Genomic DNA, 16,673 nt, shown 5'->3' with positions numbered 1-16,673 from the left:
GCAAAACGCTTTACGACAAAATGAAAGGGCCCAAATTGCTACTGCTGTTGGTCCTGAACCAAGRTAACAGCGTAAACACAGAGTAATTCCCCGGGATTAAGGAGCCATAACCAAGGGTTACTTGCTTTTCRCCACGACTCCAGCTATCTTCTACTCCTACCATGTTATTAACGCCTAGGAAGGTGCCCCATACTATAGTCATTATTAATAAAGTGCCAGTACGCATTCTTGCCTCCCTAGATGGTGAGAGGCATAGGGAGTCCATAAATAACATGTCAAACAACTGCCCCTCTTCATTTTGCCATATTATTAGCACCAGTATGAGTTCAATGAATTCTCATTACTTGTAACCTGGAAGACGAAAAAAGTCACGTACCATCATCATGATGGATTGCTGGAGCTGGAGAGCAAAGGAGATAGGGAGAGGGAGAAGGGAATGAATTGTTATAAATACCTTCTAACTTGTGAACTGAAATAACTAGGCTTTAAATAAAAGGCAGCATTTAGAAAATAGGTGGCTGCTCCTTGACCATTGCTGCTGATTAAGCACCTGCACCTGTGCACACCTCCCAAAGCAAACTAAATCTTTCATTTTTTGAGCATATTTTTATGGACTTGATTCAAAATATTTGCTATTTTTAAGTTGATTTTTCAAATAAACCGCCTTGGGCATAGTAAATATTTTAGAGTTCGAAACACAACAGACCAGAATTTATGAGTTAGGATTCTCTAAAGATGACTGATGAAAAAACACTCAAAACAATCAGTGCTTGAAAGTCTAGAAGTTTTCAGTACAGAATTCTCAAATAACTCTTTGAATTTCTAAACATGGGTTATCTTAATCTTTGATTAAGAATATGCCATTAATAAATGTATGCCATTAGATATGGCATACAAGATTAAGATAATTATGGTTAGTGGAAAAGTAGAGAAATTTATTTTTTATTATAGCACTCAAATATATCAGGGCAATTACTACCATAATCCATACAACTTTAATACTATAATACATTTAATTAATTTTCAGACAGCTCCACTGACAACCATCTTACAGTACGATTTCTCAGATACAGCTCAAGGGTTAGCAAATTTGGTTCAGTGAGAGATTATCCAGCAAATCTCTCTTTGATTTACCATGGGATTAGAGAAGGCAAAGTCTCTGGTTGCTGAGATCTCAAAATGCGAACCTGCTCATTTGTACTTTGTGCACACCTTCAGAGTACATTCGTGCCGGTGTCGCTAAGCTCCTCAAACACTGCTAAATGTCCCACTTCTGGGTTTCCTTCCACTGTGGGAAGGCATGATTTCTGATGCCTTCTTTAGATTTTGCTCCTGTTAATGGGGCTTTCACACTTTGCACTGAATGCTGCAGACAGCTCTGCCCAGCCCAGGTTTTTCTCAGAATGTTGTAAGAAACTTCAAATACATTTTATTTTTGCTTATTATTTAGACTTGTGATGGTCGTGGCCATCCTCAAAGGAACTTGTTGAACTGCAAAGGGGCTAGTGCACCTGCCSCTCTATATATCATCTGATACAACTGAAAGCTAAGATGAAATACAGCAAAACAACCACAGTAGTTTAATGTAACAGCACTTCACAGAACGTGTCATTCATATTATGCCTGAGCAGCCCATATAGTGCCTCCATAACAGAGGATGAAATTCTGAGATTGTTGGTATAGGAAGCACGTTATTACAGGAGTAAAAAGTAGAAATATAATCAATTCCCTGCTTCTTTCAGCTCCTGATTAAGGGAAGAAAATAGCATCTTCAGAGACAGTCTTGCATATCAACTGTTATGCAGACCTAATGCTATTTCATGTGAGAGACAAAAGGAAAATTATGTTTCATTTTCTGATCAAAGGTTGCAGCCTATATCAACGTCTGGACAGAGCACTTGCCATCTAGTCCTTCTGAACAGAACACACCATTACTTGCACTAAATCTTCTTGCTTTTAAGGAAATGGAAAAAAAAAAAAGAAAGAAAAGAAAAACAAAAGTCTCTCCAGCTCAGTACTACAGTGAGAGAGTCCAAGGCACAACCTTGTGTGCTTCAGCTTTCTTGGTACAGAGCTGTCCTTTCCATCCTGGACTTTTCTACAGTGCTTCTCACTATACTATTTAGTGCCATTTTGGACCCTAAAAAGCAGTCCTTCCAACAAAGCAGACCTTTTCTCTCCTTCAGAAAATACAGAAGTAGAGAAAGCAAACACCATGCACCAAAGTCCTAAAGCAACTAGAGAACCAAAATACTAGTGATCTTATTGAAGATAAAAGCCTCTCTCCTGCTGCTTGAAACTCTGCATTCCAGCTGTATGAACTCCCCATAACCCTTACTCAGCAGCAAAATGTTTTAAAAAGCATTTCTTGGCTTCTTGCCCTTCAGCAGAAGAAAATTTGCATTTTTACAGCACTTCTGCCTGTCAGCACTAAAATGTTTTAATGGATTTTGCAGCTGTGCAAAGAGAATTTAGGGCTGGTCAGCGGATTCTGGCGGCAGACTGCTGGGGGACGAGTACTGAAGCCGGAGAAGCCACCTGACCTGACCAGTCTGTAGGCTCCACATTAAACTCAGACAGCAGCCTTCACCTCCAGCGAGCGTGCTGAAACAGGGGCCTTCGTGATCAATGGGCTCTTTGCAGCAAGGAACGTTAAAATCCTTATTTTTCGCTTGATCTTAAAAATAAGCAGCAGCTTTTGTAGGAACTCATGAAAGAGCAAAAGCATAGCTAATTGCAACTTCAGCTCCCATAAACTCTAACTAATATAAGGCTTTTAGTCACAGTTTTTTTTTTTTTTTTTTTTTTTTTTTTTGCTCTGTCTACAGCATGTGCTTTGAGAAAATAAGCAAGAGCAAAACCAGGGAAACACGGCATCCTTGGGCTCCACTTGGAGCAGGCGACAGCTCTGTACCTGCCTTTGAGGAGCTTTTGCAAAGGGCATCACCTAAACCTACCTGCAAGGAGGGCAAGCTGCCAGGTCCTGGAGGCGGCAGTAATACCCAGAGCTGGCGAGTGCACGCAGGCTCTACCAGAGCTCAGGCTGCTGCCCGAGGCCCCGATTATTATCTTGGCGTGACTTGGGATGGATAAACGCATGTATTAATGAGAACCTCCTCAATAAGCGCTCCTTTCCCCAGAACAGGATCCAAAAGATAGTCTCCGATATTGACATTTCCACAGCAGCAATCCCTAAAAGCTTAATTAATGTCTTTCCTGCTCAACAAGAACACAAAAAAAATGTTGTAAAACAAAAGAAGGTAAAACCTTTGTCAGCAACTATTTGAAATCAGCCCTGCAAATTCAGCAGACATACTGAAGGCAGGAATGGTAATAAAAATACAAAAATGAAAAGAATAAAGTACTCAAAGTATCCATTCCCAAAGGACATTGTTGGTACTGAAATTATAGAGGCAAGAGTCTAAAGAAATGTTCCAGGACACTAAGCACTATGACAGGTTTGACTACTATCTGTTGCTCTTAGATTCCTATTTGTAATTATACTTCAAATAAAAATATGGGATAATTAAGTTTAGCCCATGCAGAACTGCACATTGTGAGAATTACATTCTGGAAAAAAAAACTGACCTACATCTGACCTACGTGTTTGTCATACACAGTGGTGCATCTCTGCTGCTTTCTTCAACCATGCCCCAAAGCTGCTCTAGGGATGGTACTCCAGGCTAGGGCAGTCTGTCTCTGCCCAGAATGCAAGGTGTTTAGGATATGGTTAGGGTGGTCACGTATGTCCATACAACCCAAYGGGCTGGTTCAGGAACTTGCACTGATGCCACTGCTTCCCCTATTGCCCAAAACGTGTCATCCCCAGCACCTTCACCAGTACCTTTACTGAACCTCCCCTCTACTCCCCTTAGCAAACTAAAGGTTTGCTTCCCACCAGCATCCACAATGATCTGCAATGCACACACTGCATACACACGACAAAAGAAAGGGTGAAAAAAAGTAGTTTTGGCAAAGCTTGAACATAGACCAAATACTGGTCTCCCTCCTCATGCTGGTGGCATATTCATTCACAGTCCATACAACCATAACTGGTGCTAACCCAGGCATTTTAGGTGCAAGAGGCATCTCTGCTGAGTACATACCTGCTGTAACATGATCGCTCTGGGCTTGTACCTTAGCATCCGCTAGCAGAAATGCATTCCCTTCAGAGAGCTGTAGCGAGTTCCTGCCACCCAGAGCCTTGCTGCTGCTTGCAGCTGTAGGAACTTGGGGTCTGCCTCCGACGAACAGCGCTCATTCTCTGGTGGAAAGGAAGGTGAATGGCACGGTCCGTCCAAGGGGAATCGATGCTGGATGTSTCCTGGGTGAGAGCCTGGGATCCCTCTCTCAGTCCACGGGCTGGAGAGTCAGTGTACCCTGGCAAGGGGCATAGGGGTTTCCTCTTCAAGTACCTCCAGGAACACCACCCTACTACAGAGCAATACCTGCCCTCTCCTTCAGTTGCATATACATATATTATTCTGATGTCTTCACAAAAGTGATCATTTGTTTGATATTTCGAGTCTTCACACATCAGCTSTAACTTTTCATGGCCCACAAGTACAATATACTGATTTATCTACTTTCCTGATGAAATACTGGCTTTTTAAAGTTCTGGTGATTAGGTATGGAGCTTTCATACATTTTTCTAGGCTATTAGTTCAAATGTGTTTTTCTCCAATACCCAGCCAGTAGAAGCAATTTATTATTTTATATACTGATTCATGTCTAACTGGCTGAAGAAGGTATTTTGCAAATGACAACAAAGAATACTGAAAAATAATTTTATTTTYCCAGATTTCAAGAATTATATTACAAGTGAAATGAAGATCAATTAGCTGTTTGCCTGCCAAATTGACAAAAGATATCAGTACATCATCTGTGTTCACATGTATGAATACAGTGTATTTATTCTGAGAGTCCTRAGGAGATCTAGGGAAAATGAGTAAAAACTCAAAGCCAACACTTCTAATGTGCCATTAAATATCCATCAGGAGCTTAGCCTCAGAGGCAAGATGAATCCCCCCCGTTGTAGGAGAAGGCATGCAAAATTACTAATGGCTCTTAGAAGAGTCATTTCAACAGTTGGTACATAATGAACCCAAAATTTAAACTGATCAAATTATAATGCYGTCATGAAAACTCACTTTGAACTGTCTGATAATTTTGTAAATATTCTTATTTGGAAGGGACATTAAATAGAGAATAAATGACATAAATAGGTAATTACACCTGGCAGATGTCAAGGCTGGTATTTGTGCTTTATTTTTCTATTTTCAGATCAGGTTGACAGGAAGCAAAATCACTAAGAAAAAAAAAACAGAAAAGTAACAGGGAAAAAAAAAAGTATGAGTAATAAGATTGATCAAGACTCCCAAGACATTTTTTCCCCTTGGACAGAAAGATTGGTTATGGGTAAGCTGAATAAAGTAACTGAACTCTTCCATTTCTGATTAAGGAAAGTCATAAATAGAGACATTCAGCCACCTGACACACAACACTAACTTGTACCTAAGGCATTACTTACTGGTGGTCACACTGCAGACTACCTAAAGAGACATGGACATAAAGGGTCTGTTGCCTCTGGCTTCACCTGTACCAGAATGCCTCTGTTAACATGAGGAAAATAAATCAAGAAGAAAATCTTCGTAATTAGAAAGAAGAGCCTGACCATTTCACCCAAATATATCTTCCTAAAGCATCTACAGAGAGGCTRAAGTAACAGTCCTACCAAACTCAGCCGCCAACTCCTCCACGTTCCTCAGTGGGGCATCAACGCCAAGGTCCACTGCTGTCCCACTATGTAGTTGAGCGCTGTGACTGGCAAAGCGCACTGCGCRTGGGCAAATAAAACCCCACCACCAGCTCCCACTCACCCACCCAGTAGGAGTGCCACCAGCTGTGGGACAGCGCCGAGCCTTCAGCAGGCACCCCGACCGGTCCGCAGCACCCAGCGCTGCCTCCGGCGCTCTGGTAGTGGACCCAGCCACCGTGCACTGGGCAGGGCGTAGAAGGCTAGGCCAGCCTAGTCAAGGGGACACTAAGAAGCACTGTAGAATTAGACAAGGAGCTCAACACCTCCACAATAAACTGACAAGATAATAAACACCTTCTTATACATTGCTCTGRGGACAGAGAATCAATTAAAAATAAATGGTGTCATCGGAACAGGTGCAACCTAGGACTCGGTGCAAAGTCAGCCCTGGCTGAACAAGTCAGTCACGCTGACTAGAGCAGGAATTCGGAGAGATTCTGCTGGGAAATTCAGCCTCTTTTAATGCCTTTCCCATTGAGGAAAGGGAGGAAGATTTATCAGGGAAGTTTATGAAGCTGGATCACTCGTCTCGCCAAGCAAAACAAAAACCATTCTGAAACGTGGCAAATCAGTCTTCAAGATCAGGAGAACGATCAATAATTTTAGGTCTAATAATTTTCTAATGACATTTACAGCAGGCTTACAATCTGGTGAAGAAAATGACCTTGGGAATTTTCTTCCTGCTGGGAAGAAAATACTTGAGCTTTTGAACACATTAAATTAAAAAAAAAGAAAAAAAAGGAAAAAAAGTATTGATCATAGAGAATCCTCAGCAGACTAGATGGAAGAATAGCAACTCCAGTATATGAATTGTTCCTTTATCCCATCTACATTATTCAAAAACTTTGAAGTACATATAATTCGGAAGTTTTTTGAGCTTGGAAGATTTTCTCTGATGTGAGCTCACAGATCTAAATAATGGAAGGAGAAACAAACAAATATATGCTTGAATATATAAATCCCAAACAAACAAAATATTCCAATCTCTGTATTACCCCCTAAACAGTGCTTCACAAAACAGGAAAATGAGAGTCTCAGCACTCCGTCACAAACTGCAGAGGAAACCTTTAGACTTAACTGAAAAGAACACAGGAGAAAGAATGGATCATAAATATGGGATAAATGAATTGAAGCCCAAACCTATTTCTATAATGCAGTTACTTAGATGAGCTATCTTTTGGCAGTAATACAAACAGGATAAGATTTGAACAGTTTGATGCTGACGAATTTTGGCACTCATTTTTCAATTTTTGAGAATATTCTTTATAGCTGAAAGAAAATACAAACCCAACAAATCAACCCTCTTTCTAGTATTGGTGCAGAGATAGAGAAAAGAAAATCTTACTCTGTAGAGCTGCTGGGATATTGTTAACACAGTATTTTTCCATTGGAATACCTTTCCTAAAATGACAAATAAAAGGGCAGAAAGTTAAGCAGTTTCTTCTTGTGCAAGTTTGTTGAGTGACTGATTTCCCTCCCTGGCTCAAGATGTTGAATGCCTTTGCAGGAGGGCCTCAAGCTCTTTACAGTGTCTAGCCACAGAAAATTCAATGGTAGTGGCACTCTTTTCTTTGAATGCAAAATTAAAAATGACTCCACACATGGATCTTCCTAGAAGTACRTGGTTTTTAGCTCACTCTCTCCATCACCCCAAAATGGGAGGACAACAGTCATTAAGTTGACAGAAGGCTTTTTTATGCCAAGTGGCATAAGTGTTTTGTAAATATAAATCTTGAGTTGCTCTTTAACAGGCTTGTTTTCACAATGTAAGCATCTTGTTCTGTTTAGACATTTAATTATTATGCCTGTCATAGCTTGTTTATTAAATAGAAGCCAGTCAATATAAACCTTGCTATGTTCAAAGCCCACGCAGCACAGGGAAACTCTCTCCCACAGTCAGCCAGGGGCAAAGCCGTTTCAAGGTAAAACAGCGGGTGCACGTGTCGCAGTATGCTCACCTAACGGTACTGCAAACCCCTGCTTGTTTAAGTATCAGCAAGGATCTGAAATAAAGATTTATTAAGCAACGGGTAAATYAGCTGTGGGCTTCAATTTGCCCTCTCTCACAAGAATAAAGAGAATATCTAATGAAACCGAGAGCAACACATGGTAACTCATCCATATAAATATTTATTGCACTTGACAAGACTTAATGTCTGGAACTCAGTGCAGCAGGGTACTGCTGAGTCCTGAAGCTTTCAAAAAGAAGATTCAGCTCCTCTGTAGGATATTGAAATTATGAAGGATACAAGACCTCATCCTGAAATAATCCAAACAATTTCCAAAGCAAATACGAACACCACATTAGGATCAGCAGCTACTTGCTGTAGGGCAGAATTTGTCCAAACCTCCCCACAATCACCAAGTGAACTAAATAGCTTTGCCAGCCGATCACATTATACAGAAAGGCGAACTCCTGCAACACAAACACCGGAGAGCAAGTGCTTTCATCATGTGTTATTCTGAAGACAGAGAAACCATTAAAAATGTGTCACTGGAACAGAGTCAGAGAAACAAGAAAAACAAGGCACACGAACACGAAAATCCCCCAAATACTGTAAGATGGAGAGAAGGGCAAAAATTGCAATAAAACACCGTCGCAACAACTTTACTGCATCGTAAGCTGTACCTGAGGCCCAGCAAAGCAGCTACCTCCCCTCCTCTTCCACTGCAGCTCCCCTCAAGAGACAGGCATGGACCTGAACCAAGAGGCTGGTCCAACGCCAGCTGCTCCTGCTGCTCCAGCGGGCACTGGCAAAGCCGCCGAGATGAGGAGAGTTAYGGGCACGGGCAGGCTTGTGGGAACCCTACCAGGACTACCAGCAGTGACGAGCAGGAGGAGGAGAGGCATACTGAACAGCTGAAGATGCTGCTGATAGATCAAAATGACCTTTGTTCAAACACTCTGGATAACAGAGATTACCTCTTAATAGTTGTGTTTTCTTCTGCTTCCCAGTTCAGAAATTTTTGAATTTACCAGCCAGTTTCAATAAAGCCAAGTGGGTCCTGACTAACGTTATGTCATTGGCTACAAAAGACTTATTCACAATAGGTTAGGCATTAAAAAGCACTATTTTCAAATTACCCTAATCTAATCTTACAGATGCAATGCTTAATGGACCCACAGCAAGACAGGCAAAGTTCCCAGACTGCTAAGCATATCCTCTTAACAAGCCCCATCCATCAAAGCTGCTCAACAACATCACTCTGGATGTATCAGAAGAATTTTTTTGTATCTCATACTAAGCACAAACTGCAAAAAGTCCACTTTTCACAGGCATTACTACCTTACTGTTACTTTAAATGTCACTCACTTGACATTCCTTTTAATAGGAATAGTTAATAGACATTTGTATTTGTTCAAAGTCTAGCATTCTGAAATCAAATTTTGCAGGACCAAGCCAAGAATGTACAGCAACCTCTGAAAGTCAAATGATGCTTCATAACAGACTTGATCCAACTGTAATAAATAAATAAAAAGAATACTTCCAGTAAGTCAGTCTCTCTAAATATAACTCATAGTATGAAGGTTATACGGAAAAGTGTAAATAAGTACAAATAGCAGTATTTCATCTAAAACAATACAGTTTAACAGCTATATAAGTTTGGCTTCTAATTTCAATTCTGAAGCCCAAATTTGTCTGTTTGGTAAGTTTTACAGACTCTGAATCCGGGACCCTCAAAACTTGGCCTTCTCCTCCTACTTTCACCATTTTTTGAATAGCAATATATGTATCTGTAGAAGATAGAGTTATTTAGTAACTCGGGGTTTTGGGCCAATGAAAAATGTCTACTTTGAGAAAGCTTTTACAGTGCTTCATCTTCCCCAAATTGATTTTATCATGTTTTAAAAATATTGCCTTAATATTTCTGAAAAGGCTTACTTTGAAATTTAAATTGCAATTATATTTTCCCCTCACAGTGGTGCTTGGTAAATAATCTGATGAGTACATCTATTTGCCCTCATATTTGCCCTCAATTATTGGGAAACAGCTGTAATTTTGTAATTTTTTTTTTAATTATTTGTTTGAATTTTTTTGATTATAATATACTAAGTAGAGAACAATTTCTGTATCTACAAGTTAAAAGACAAATAAATGAATTTCAGTCATTTTAGAATTTACACAGCTAGAGTATTGAGTTTTCAAGTTCTTCTTGAATATTGTGGGATACTCTACTTCATACTATTGCATACGGAGCTCCTCCAACTGCATAGCTAACAGAATGGAAAATGTTTTGTAGCCTCCAGCAATTTTACCTCACTTTGTGGCAGTCACAAAATGGCCATTTAAGCAACATGCTTTTTCATGCACAGCCATACGCTGAATTTTTCAGCATGAAGATCAAAGAATACKATCATAATTAATAATTTTTATGCAATTTTTTTGAAGAATTGCTATTTCCCATACATCCTTTTAGATGGCCAACAACAATCGCTTCAATCATTGTTTGTATGAAGACATGCAAAAAACTCTGCTTTTTTCACTCCTCTCAAGTTTTGTTACAAAGCCCCCAACAGGAACAAATACGTCCATCAAGAAAAAGGTCTTTTTGGCAACATATGCAATAAGTAATTTTATGTAATAAGATATAAGGAATGATTAACAGAAGAGGCACTTCATGTTGAATTACACCAGTCAGGTCAGAAAGGCTGTATTCATCTTCACGAGCAACAATATAACCAAAACAAGAATAATAACGTAGGCTTTAATTGGAAATACTTCATAAAACATACCTCCCTGAATCTTTTCTCAGGCTATAAAAATAAGATCTGGAACTTGTAAAAAAATTATTTTCTCTCTCACTCTTTTTATTAACACTCGCTTGTTATTTTTTGGCATAAGCTCCAAAAAGCTCTAGTCAGAGAACTATTCTAGACCACAGTTCCATTTGGAATATATTTTCCTTTAAAACAAAAGCATAGAATCAAAGTTGATGTTTAGAAGATGAAAGCCTTCAAACAAGCCATCAGTGAAGTTCTTATAAAATCAATAACTGCCTTTCCCATCACACCTCTCTATAAATTTCGTCAATTGAAAATGAAAGAGTTACAGGATCACACACGTAATCTTGTATTTGACAATTTCACACAAAAAAAATGTTCTGTTTTTCACCATTCTGTCTCAGCACATCCTGCAAATAAAGTGCCTGTTCCTGAATTTCAGTGAGAGTATTCATACTGCAGAAATATAAGAATTCAGTAATTCTTGTCTTACTTATTACGAGTGCTTACCCAAATACTAAATATAAGCCACAGAAAGCAATTGGTCTTACAGCACTTTAGTTAGGGCTGCAATATATTTAACACATAAAAGAGCCCCATTTGATCACGTAAAGAAGGATTCAGTGTTAGCAGGCAACAGCTGCCAGCACTTGGACACTGCAATAGCTGTTATTAGAAATAGTTTAGGCAGTTTATACAAGTATTGATATGCCTTCTGAGTCAAGTATTAGTAGTTAGATCACGCACCTGAATCACTCCGTGAAAGGCACCTTAAAATAGACCTGGGGTCCAACCTCACTGTCATCATTATAAATGCAGAGCAGTTTCATTGACTTTAAACATAGTAGGAGTCAACGTGCTGGAATTACTCCCAGGCTCCTCTAACACAGTCCGAGAGAGTCAAGAATGGCTTCTGCTRACCAACAAAGAACTGAGCAAGGATGAATATTCTTTGGAAAGGGAGATATAGCTATATTCAGTACAAAGAGAACAGTCAGTCTCTTAGAAATGGAAAAATACTATTCCAGTTTGCCACGGCACTGTATGTTGTGCCCAATCTGAATCTTTTTCCATTCAAAGAACAGAAAGCAAAGAAGATGAAGTTCCTCCTCGTCTAGGCCTATGCAGCTACCCTGAACACAACGGGGCTTCGCTAATTGACACAATTAAGAGGAAAATGTGGTTCAGTATTTGTTGCATGYACYGAAGCTGTGCATGCACCGAAGCTGTGCATGCACCCAAGCAAACAAGTAGAAAGACYTTCCCCTCATCTGATCTAATTCTGTCAAAGATTCACACATGCAGGAAGTGGGTGTAGAGGTGACACTTGCAGTGTATCTTCAGAACTCTCTCCAAAAAAATTTAAAGGGCAGTAACTTGCTATTAAGAGCATCCAAGACCCTGATGGGGAAAGGGGAGCTAGCTGAACTTTTGAAAATTCAGGCAAGATATTACAAGGCTGCCCAGAATTGTGTACAGGAAGGTGGGATAGTTACTCTAGACAGAGTGGGATTTCACGACGCAACTACTTGATGCTGCAGGTATATCCTATTTGAAAGGATAAGCAAATTTAAAGAATATCCATTTTTTCTTTTTAAAAGTATTGTTAAAATCCAGTAGACTTGCAAAAGCAAAATTCAACTTACTAGATTGTGGATTGTTACTAACTGCACATGATAGGTGCTGTGCAGAAAGACAGTCACCTCAAAGAACCTGCCTGCAATGGCAATGAAGAATAGCAAGGAGGAAAAAGAGATCAAACAAAGCTTAGGTTTTAATTTGGCTACCCTTACAAAATAAATAACAATTATATTCAACTCAATGCATGTCCAGCCACTAGCAGTTGGTTAGAATCTGTATGCATCATGTCAAGTGGTCAACACTAGAACAGAGAGGATGTGGAGTCTCCATCCTTGGAGAAATTCAAAACTGCCCTGAGCAACCTGCTCTGGGTGACCCTATTTGAGCTGCACGGTTGGACCAGACAGTCTCCAGAGGTGTCTGCCGATTCCAACCGTTTTGTGATTCTGTGATCAGATCAGCATGGATTTCTGAGAAATTATTTAAGGATGACTGTCTTCCAAGAACTGAATCAGAGAGTATACTCTATATACAAGTTCAAAACTGGGGGGGAGGGGGGAAGGCAGGATACAACCAAGAGTGATGTCTACAAATAGTTTTTTAAACCAGCTTCTGTCTGGTGGGCAGAAGAGGACCTTGGACAACACAATGGAGGAAAAGCATTGGTCATCACAGATGAACAGATGCGGGAAGGACCCTGACAGGAGCAGCAGAATCAAATTCATAGTTTAAAATGTAGGTTCTGAAGAAAAAAAAATGACAACCTACTTAAATCTGAGGTTAAAAGAAATATACAAATCGTGGCAGGTGTTTGAGTCAGATCTTAATTTAACACAGCCTCTACTCTAGTCTTTCTGACTGTATCACTAATTTTCCTCACAGTTCCTAAGCAAGACACTATGTATATTAGTGGGGTGCGATGAACAGGACTTATGTAAAAGAGGCAGCAATCTTAAGTCAGAAGTGACCCGTGACCTTCATCAAGGAAGAAGAAAGTTTCTTCATGAAAGAAAGATAATGCAAATTTGGGAGCTGAATGAACCACTTCAGTCCTCATTTACCGAAATTTAATGGGTTTTGACCCAGGTTTACAAAATAACTAAGCTCCTAACGCAAGGGTCTTGCTCAAAACATACAGCCAAAACCAACTTCAAAACCAGCATGCTTTATTTTGTCAAATCAACCTCAAAAACAAGATCTTCAAAACAAAAAAAGAACATTTCTTCCCCTATCACCTACTCCTCTTCCCAGCTACACCCACAGGACTATGTTATTTACCACATACCATTACATAATACGTATAAGTTCTGATCCACTCCAAAAGAGAAGTTTTGTTTGTTACCTCTTACCGACAGTTATTTTGACAGTTCTTTTCTGAGAGTCCATCCTCATCTTCTCCCATAATATCCACTGCCGAAAATATCAGTGCAACCAGAATTGCAAAGCAGCATACCAGTGCAAAGATCACAATGCATCTTTGCTGGGACTGAAAGAGATTAAGATTTAAAAAGTTTTAGTGGAGTGAACACATTCCAGTCAATGACCTAAGACTCTAAAACTTTTAAATAATATCTAAAATCCTTTGACTRTCTTTCTGCCATAGCTGTCAACATGAAACACACCTCAGCATGAAAATGTATTCTCAAAACTGTCCTTCAGGTATCACCTTGAGATGTACTTTAAATCTGTCAGGCATTGCTAAATAATTCATATCACAAGTAATATTCAGAATTTTAAATGTTTTTTCCACCTGTACCACAAGGAAAGCATTATGCATTAAAATAATTCTCACATTAGCTACATATTCTCTGATTATGCATCACAGTCACAATACACACTCCAGGATGGCACTCAACAGCCCTGAGAGTTTTGTTTTGCTTGGTTGAAATAAAACATTTTCCTGCAAGAAGACTGAAGAGCAAAGTCATTTTCTTGTTGCTATACAAAGTAGCTGACATTATTATTATTCYTATAAGTGTCACTGCAGCAGAGAAACGGGGACCAGTCCTTGCCCCACTGTACTTAAGACTATAATGAAAGAAAAAAAAATCACAGATGACAGGATTCCGGGAAATACTGGGACACTGTTGGTCAATATGATGGACAACACTCTCATGGCATAGCATTTCCTTATCCTGTAATATGAAATCCTGCAGTACTCAGATGCAATTCTGTATAGCTCTAAACAAACATGAAGCCTTCAAAAGGCAATCCCTGACATACAATTTACATAGCTGCCTGAATGGACAGATTATTGCATTCTGAAACCTAATTCAAACAGGCGTAATTTGCATTTTCCTACTGATGGAAATCTGCAGAAAAAAACATTTAGAGAAAAAAAATCCTAACTTCCATTGCCATAGTTATTTTTAAAATTTTTGTTATTGTGCTCTTACTAAAATTTCACATTCATAAAAAGAAAGCTTGATGAAGTAATGGGAAAGTGCATTAACCTCATGCTTGCTGCTTAACAACAACTTTGTTATATTTGYATTGTCCCTGACATTCATTTTAAGAGGTAGTAAGTTCCACAGGAACAAGAACCTTTTCCCATAGGCACACAGAAAGGGCCTGTCTTTTTTTTTCTTCTTCTTAAAATGAGCCTCCAATAATTCCAATTTAGTCCATATCTRAGAAGAATGCATTTCAGAACAAATCAGGTATTTTCACAGACTGAAATAAAATGTTTATTTGAAATAGAAGATAATTTCCTTGAAGAAACCAGAACAACTTTTGCCAAAAATATATCCTTTTATCTAACAGCAGTACTGAATCTCCTGTTTAGGCTGTATGCAYATTTATTTAATACATTTCAAATATATGTTTAAATCTGTGTTTTCTAATATATTGTCTCAAACTTTTCAAGAATGCAGCATAAGGTAATCCTCCTCAAGCATTTACAGAATCTACTCCTGAGATGAATAGGATTTCGGATTGTTTCTTCTGCTGCTAGGTATAGTAACGGCAGCAAACGAACAGGAATGAGAAATGRTTGCATTCTGGTGCCCAGAACCAAGGTTGCAGTCATACACTCAGTGGGGATTAACAGCAAAACATTACAAAGTTGCATCATACCCCTGGCAAGAAAAACTTAGAAATCTCAGAGACAAAGAGGTACTCAGATCTGGGGCGCTGCTTTCTGCCATTTCATCGTCAGGACGGGTGACCCTCTCAGATGACCTTTATCGCGTACGGTTTGGTACGGTCCTGCAGGCGTACGCGGAGCACCTCGCTCCTTCCCGGCAGGCGGGCCGGCGGTCGCAGGATCACCGGAGGAGCCCGAACGGGGCCAGGCTTCGAGGCCAGCCCCRCACAGACCAAGGCAGCAACCAACGCTTCATTAAAAGGAGCCCGCGAGACCTCCGTGACGCACATCGCAAGCCCTAAGATGCCCTTCAAAGCCTTTTACCAAGCTTAAAACTTGAAGGCCAAAAGCGAAAAGCYATACAAAAAAACCCACAGAACATCAAAAATGACATAGTACGACAAGAAATAAAAGTATGTGAAACTGTTGCCTTAAATTCTTTCAATACTAGGGAATTTCACGGTAGAAGTTCCCAGGTGGTCATGTTCTGGGAATACAACTACCTTCTCTGCAAGAGAGAAAGGCCAAAAAAATCCTGCATGGATCCTACTAATCCAACTTTAATTCTCATTCCACGTGAATTCAAAGAATATATTCAAGGCTTCTTGACTTTAGGATTGTAGTAGGTATTTGTATAAGGATTAAATCCTTATTCATTCAGTTCTGAGTGTTTACRGCTTGTCAAGCTCTGCAGTTCATTCTCATGACTGCTGCCCACCATGAGTGGCACAAAGTTAGCACCGCTGGTAGATAAAGATTACTGCTATTCTACCAGCACCAAAATAAAGACAGACTTACACAAATCTAATTTTCTCTTCTCACTTGCACAAATTCTCTATATAACAGATTTTTCTTTGCCAGTGATAATGGATTAGTTATTTCACTTTTCCTTAAGTACCTCCTTGGCAGTGTAGTTACAAACAGTATAAATCCACACCGAAGAAAGAACCTTATCAAACTACAGCCATGGTATTGTTTTTTTGTTGTTGTTGTTGGGTTTTTTTTTTTTTTTTGAACTGAGGAGCGCTCAAATATTCAATGCAACAACAACAATAAAAAAATCCCAAGTCTACTAATCTACAGGTTCAAAGGGATAGSTAAACACCATTTTAAACAGTTTACAGTTATTGAGGATTTTGAACAGTTTTACAGTTCATCTCGTAACTGCTCCTATAAAGTGGCGACGTTTCGCTTTTAAATCTTTTCAAACAAAAATTTACRTTAGAAATGCATATCTGAGTATTACTTATGTTCAAATTGGTGTTCATATCGGAAAACAAAGAATCAAAAATAGCCACCGGCACCAAACAAGCTCCCTGAGCTCTTCTTTGGACAAGGGTGATAAATCATAGTTTTCATGCTCTAATGCCACACAGCAGGCAATTTTCTAATAGGCTGTTTCTAATTAAAACAGATTAAAACAGACCATACCATTGGTCTTTTTCTTTTCTTTTTTTCTTTTCTTT

The 16,673-nt window shown here is 39.4% G+C and overlaps 1 protein-coding gene across 2 annotated transcripts in view; it reads right to left on the bottom strand.

Moving 5' to 3' along the window:
• The window catches only part of PLD5 (phospholipase D family member 5), a 139,275-nt gene that overhangs the window by 93,237 nt on the left and 29,365 nt on the right, over positions 1-16,673 (bottom strand). The window contains exon 2 of one of the 2 annotated variants that reach the window (XM_085298250.1): positions 13,472-13,608. In XM_085298250.1, coding sequence (XP_085154376.1) covers positions 13,472-13,608 — 137 coding nt within the window. Of the gene's footprint in view, positions 1-13,464; positions 13,609-16,673 lie in introns of those variants that run through there. The other variant, XM_085298251.1, reaches the window with a different exon arrangement.

Source organism: Rhea americana, unplaced genomic scaffold (assembly GCF_003343005.1).
Source record: "Rhea americana isolate MKP2758 unplaced genomic scaffold, rheAme1 scaffold_137, whole genome shotgun sequence".
Lineage (NCBI taxonomy): Eukaryota > Metazoa > Chordata > Aves > Rheiformes > Rheidae > Rhea > Rhea americana.
Note: the sequence above shows the minus strand (reverse complement) of the source record. Positions and strands in the feature narration are given on the sequence as shown.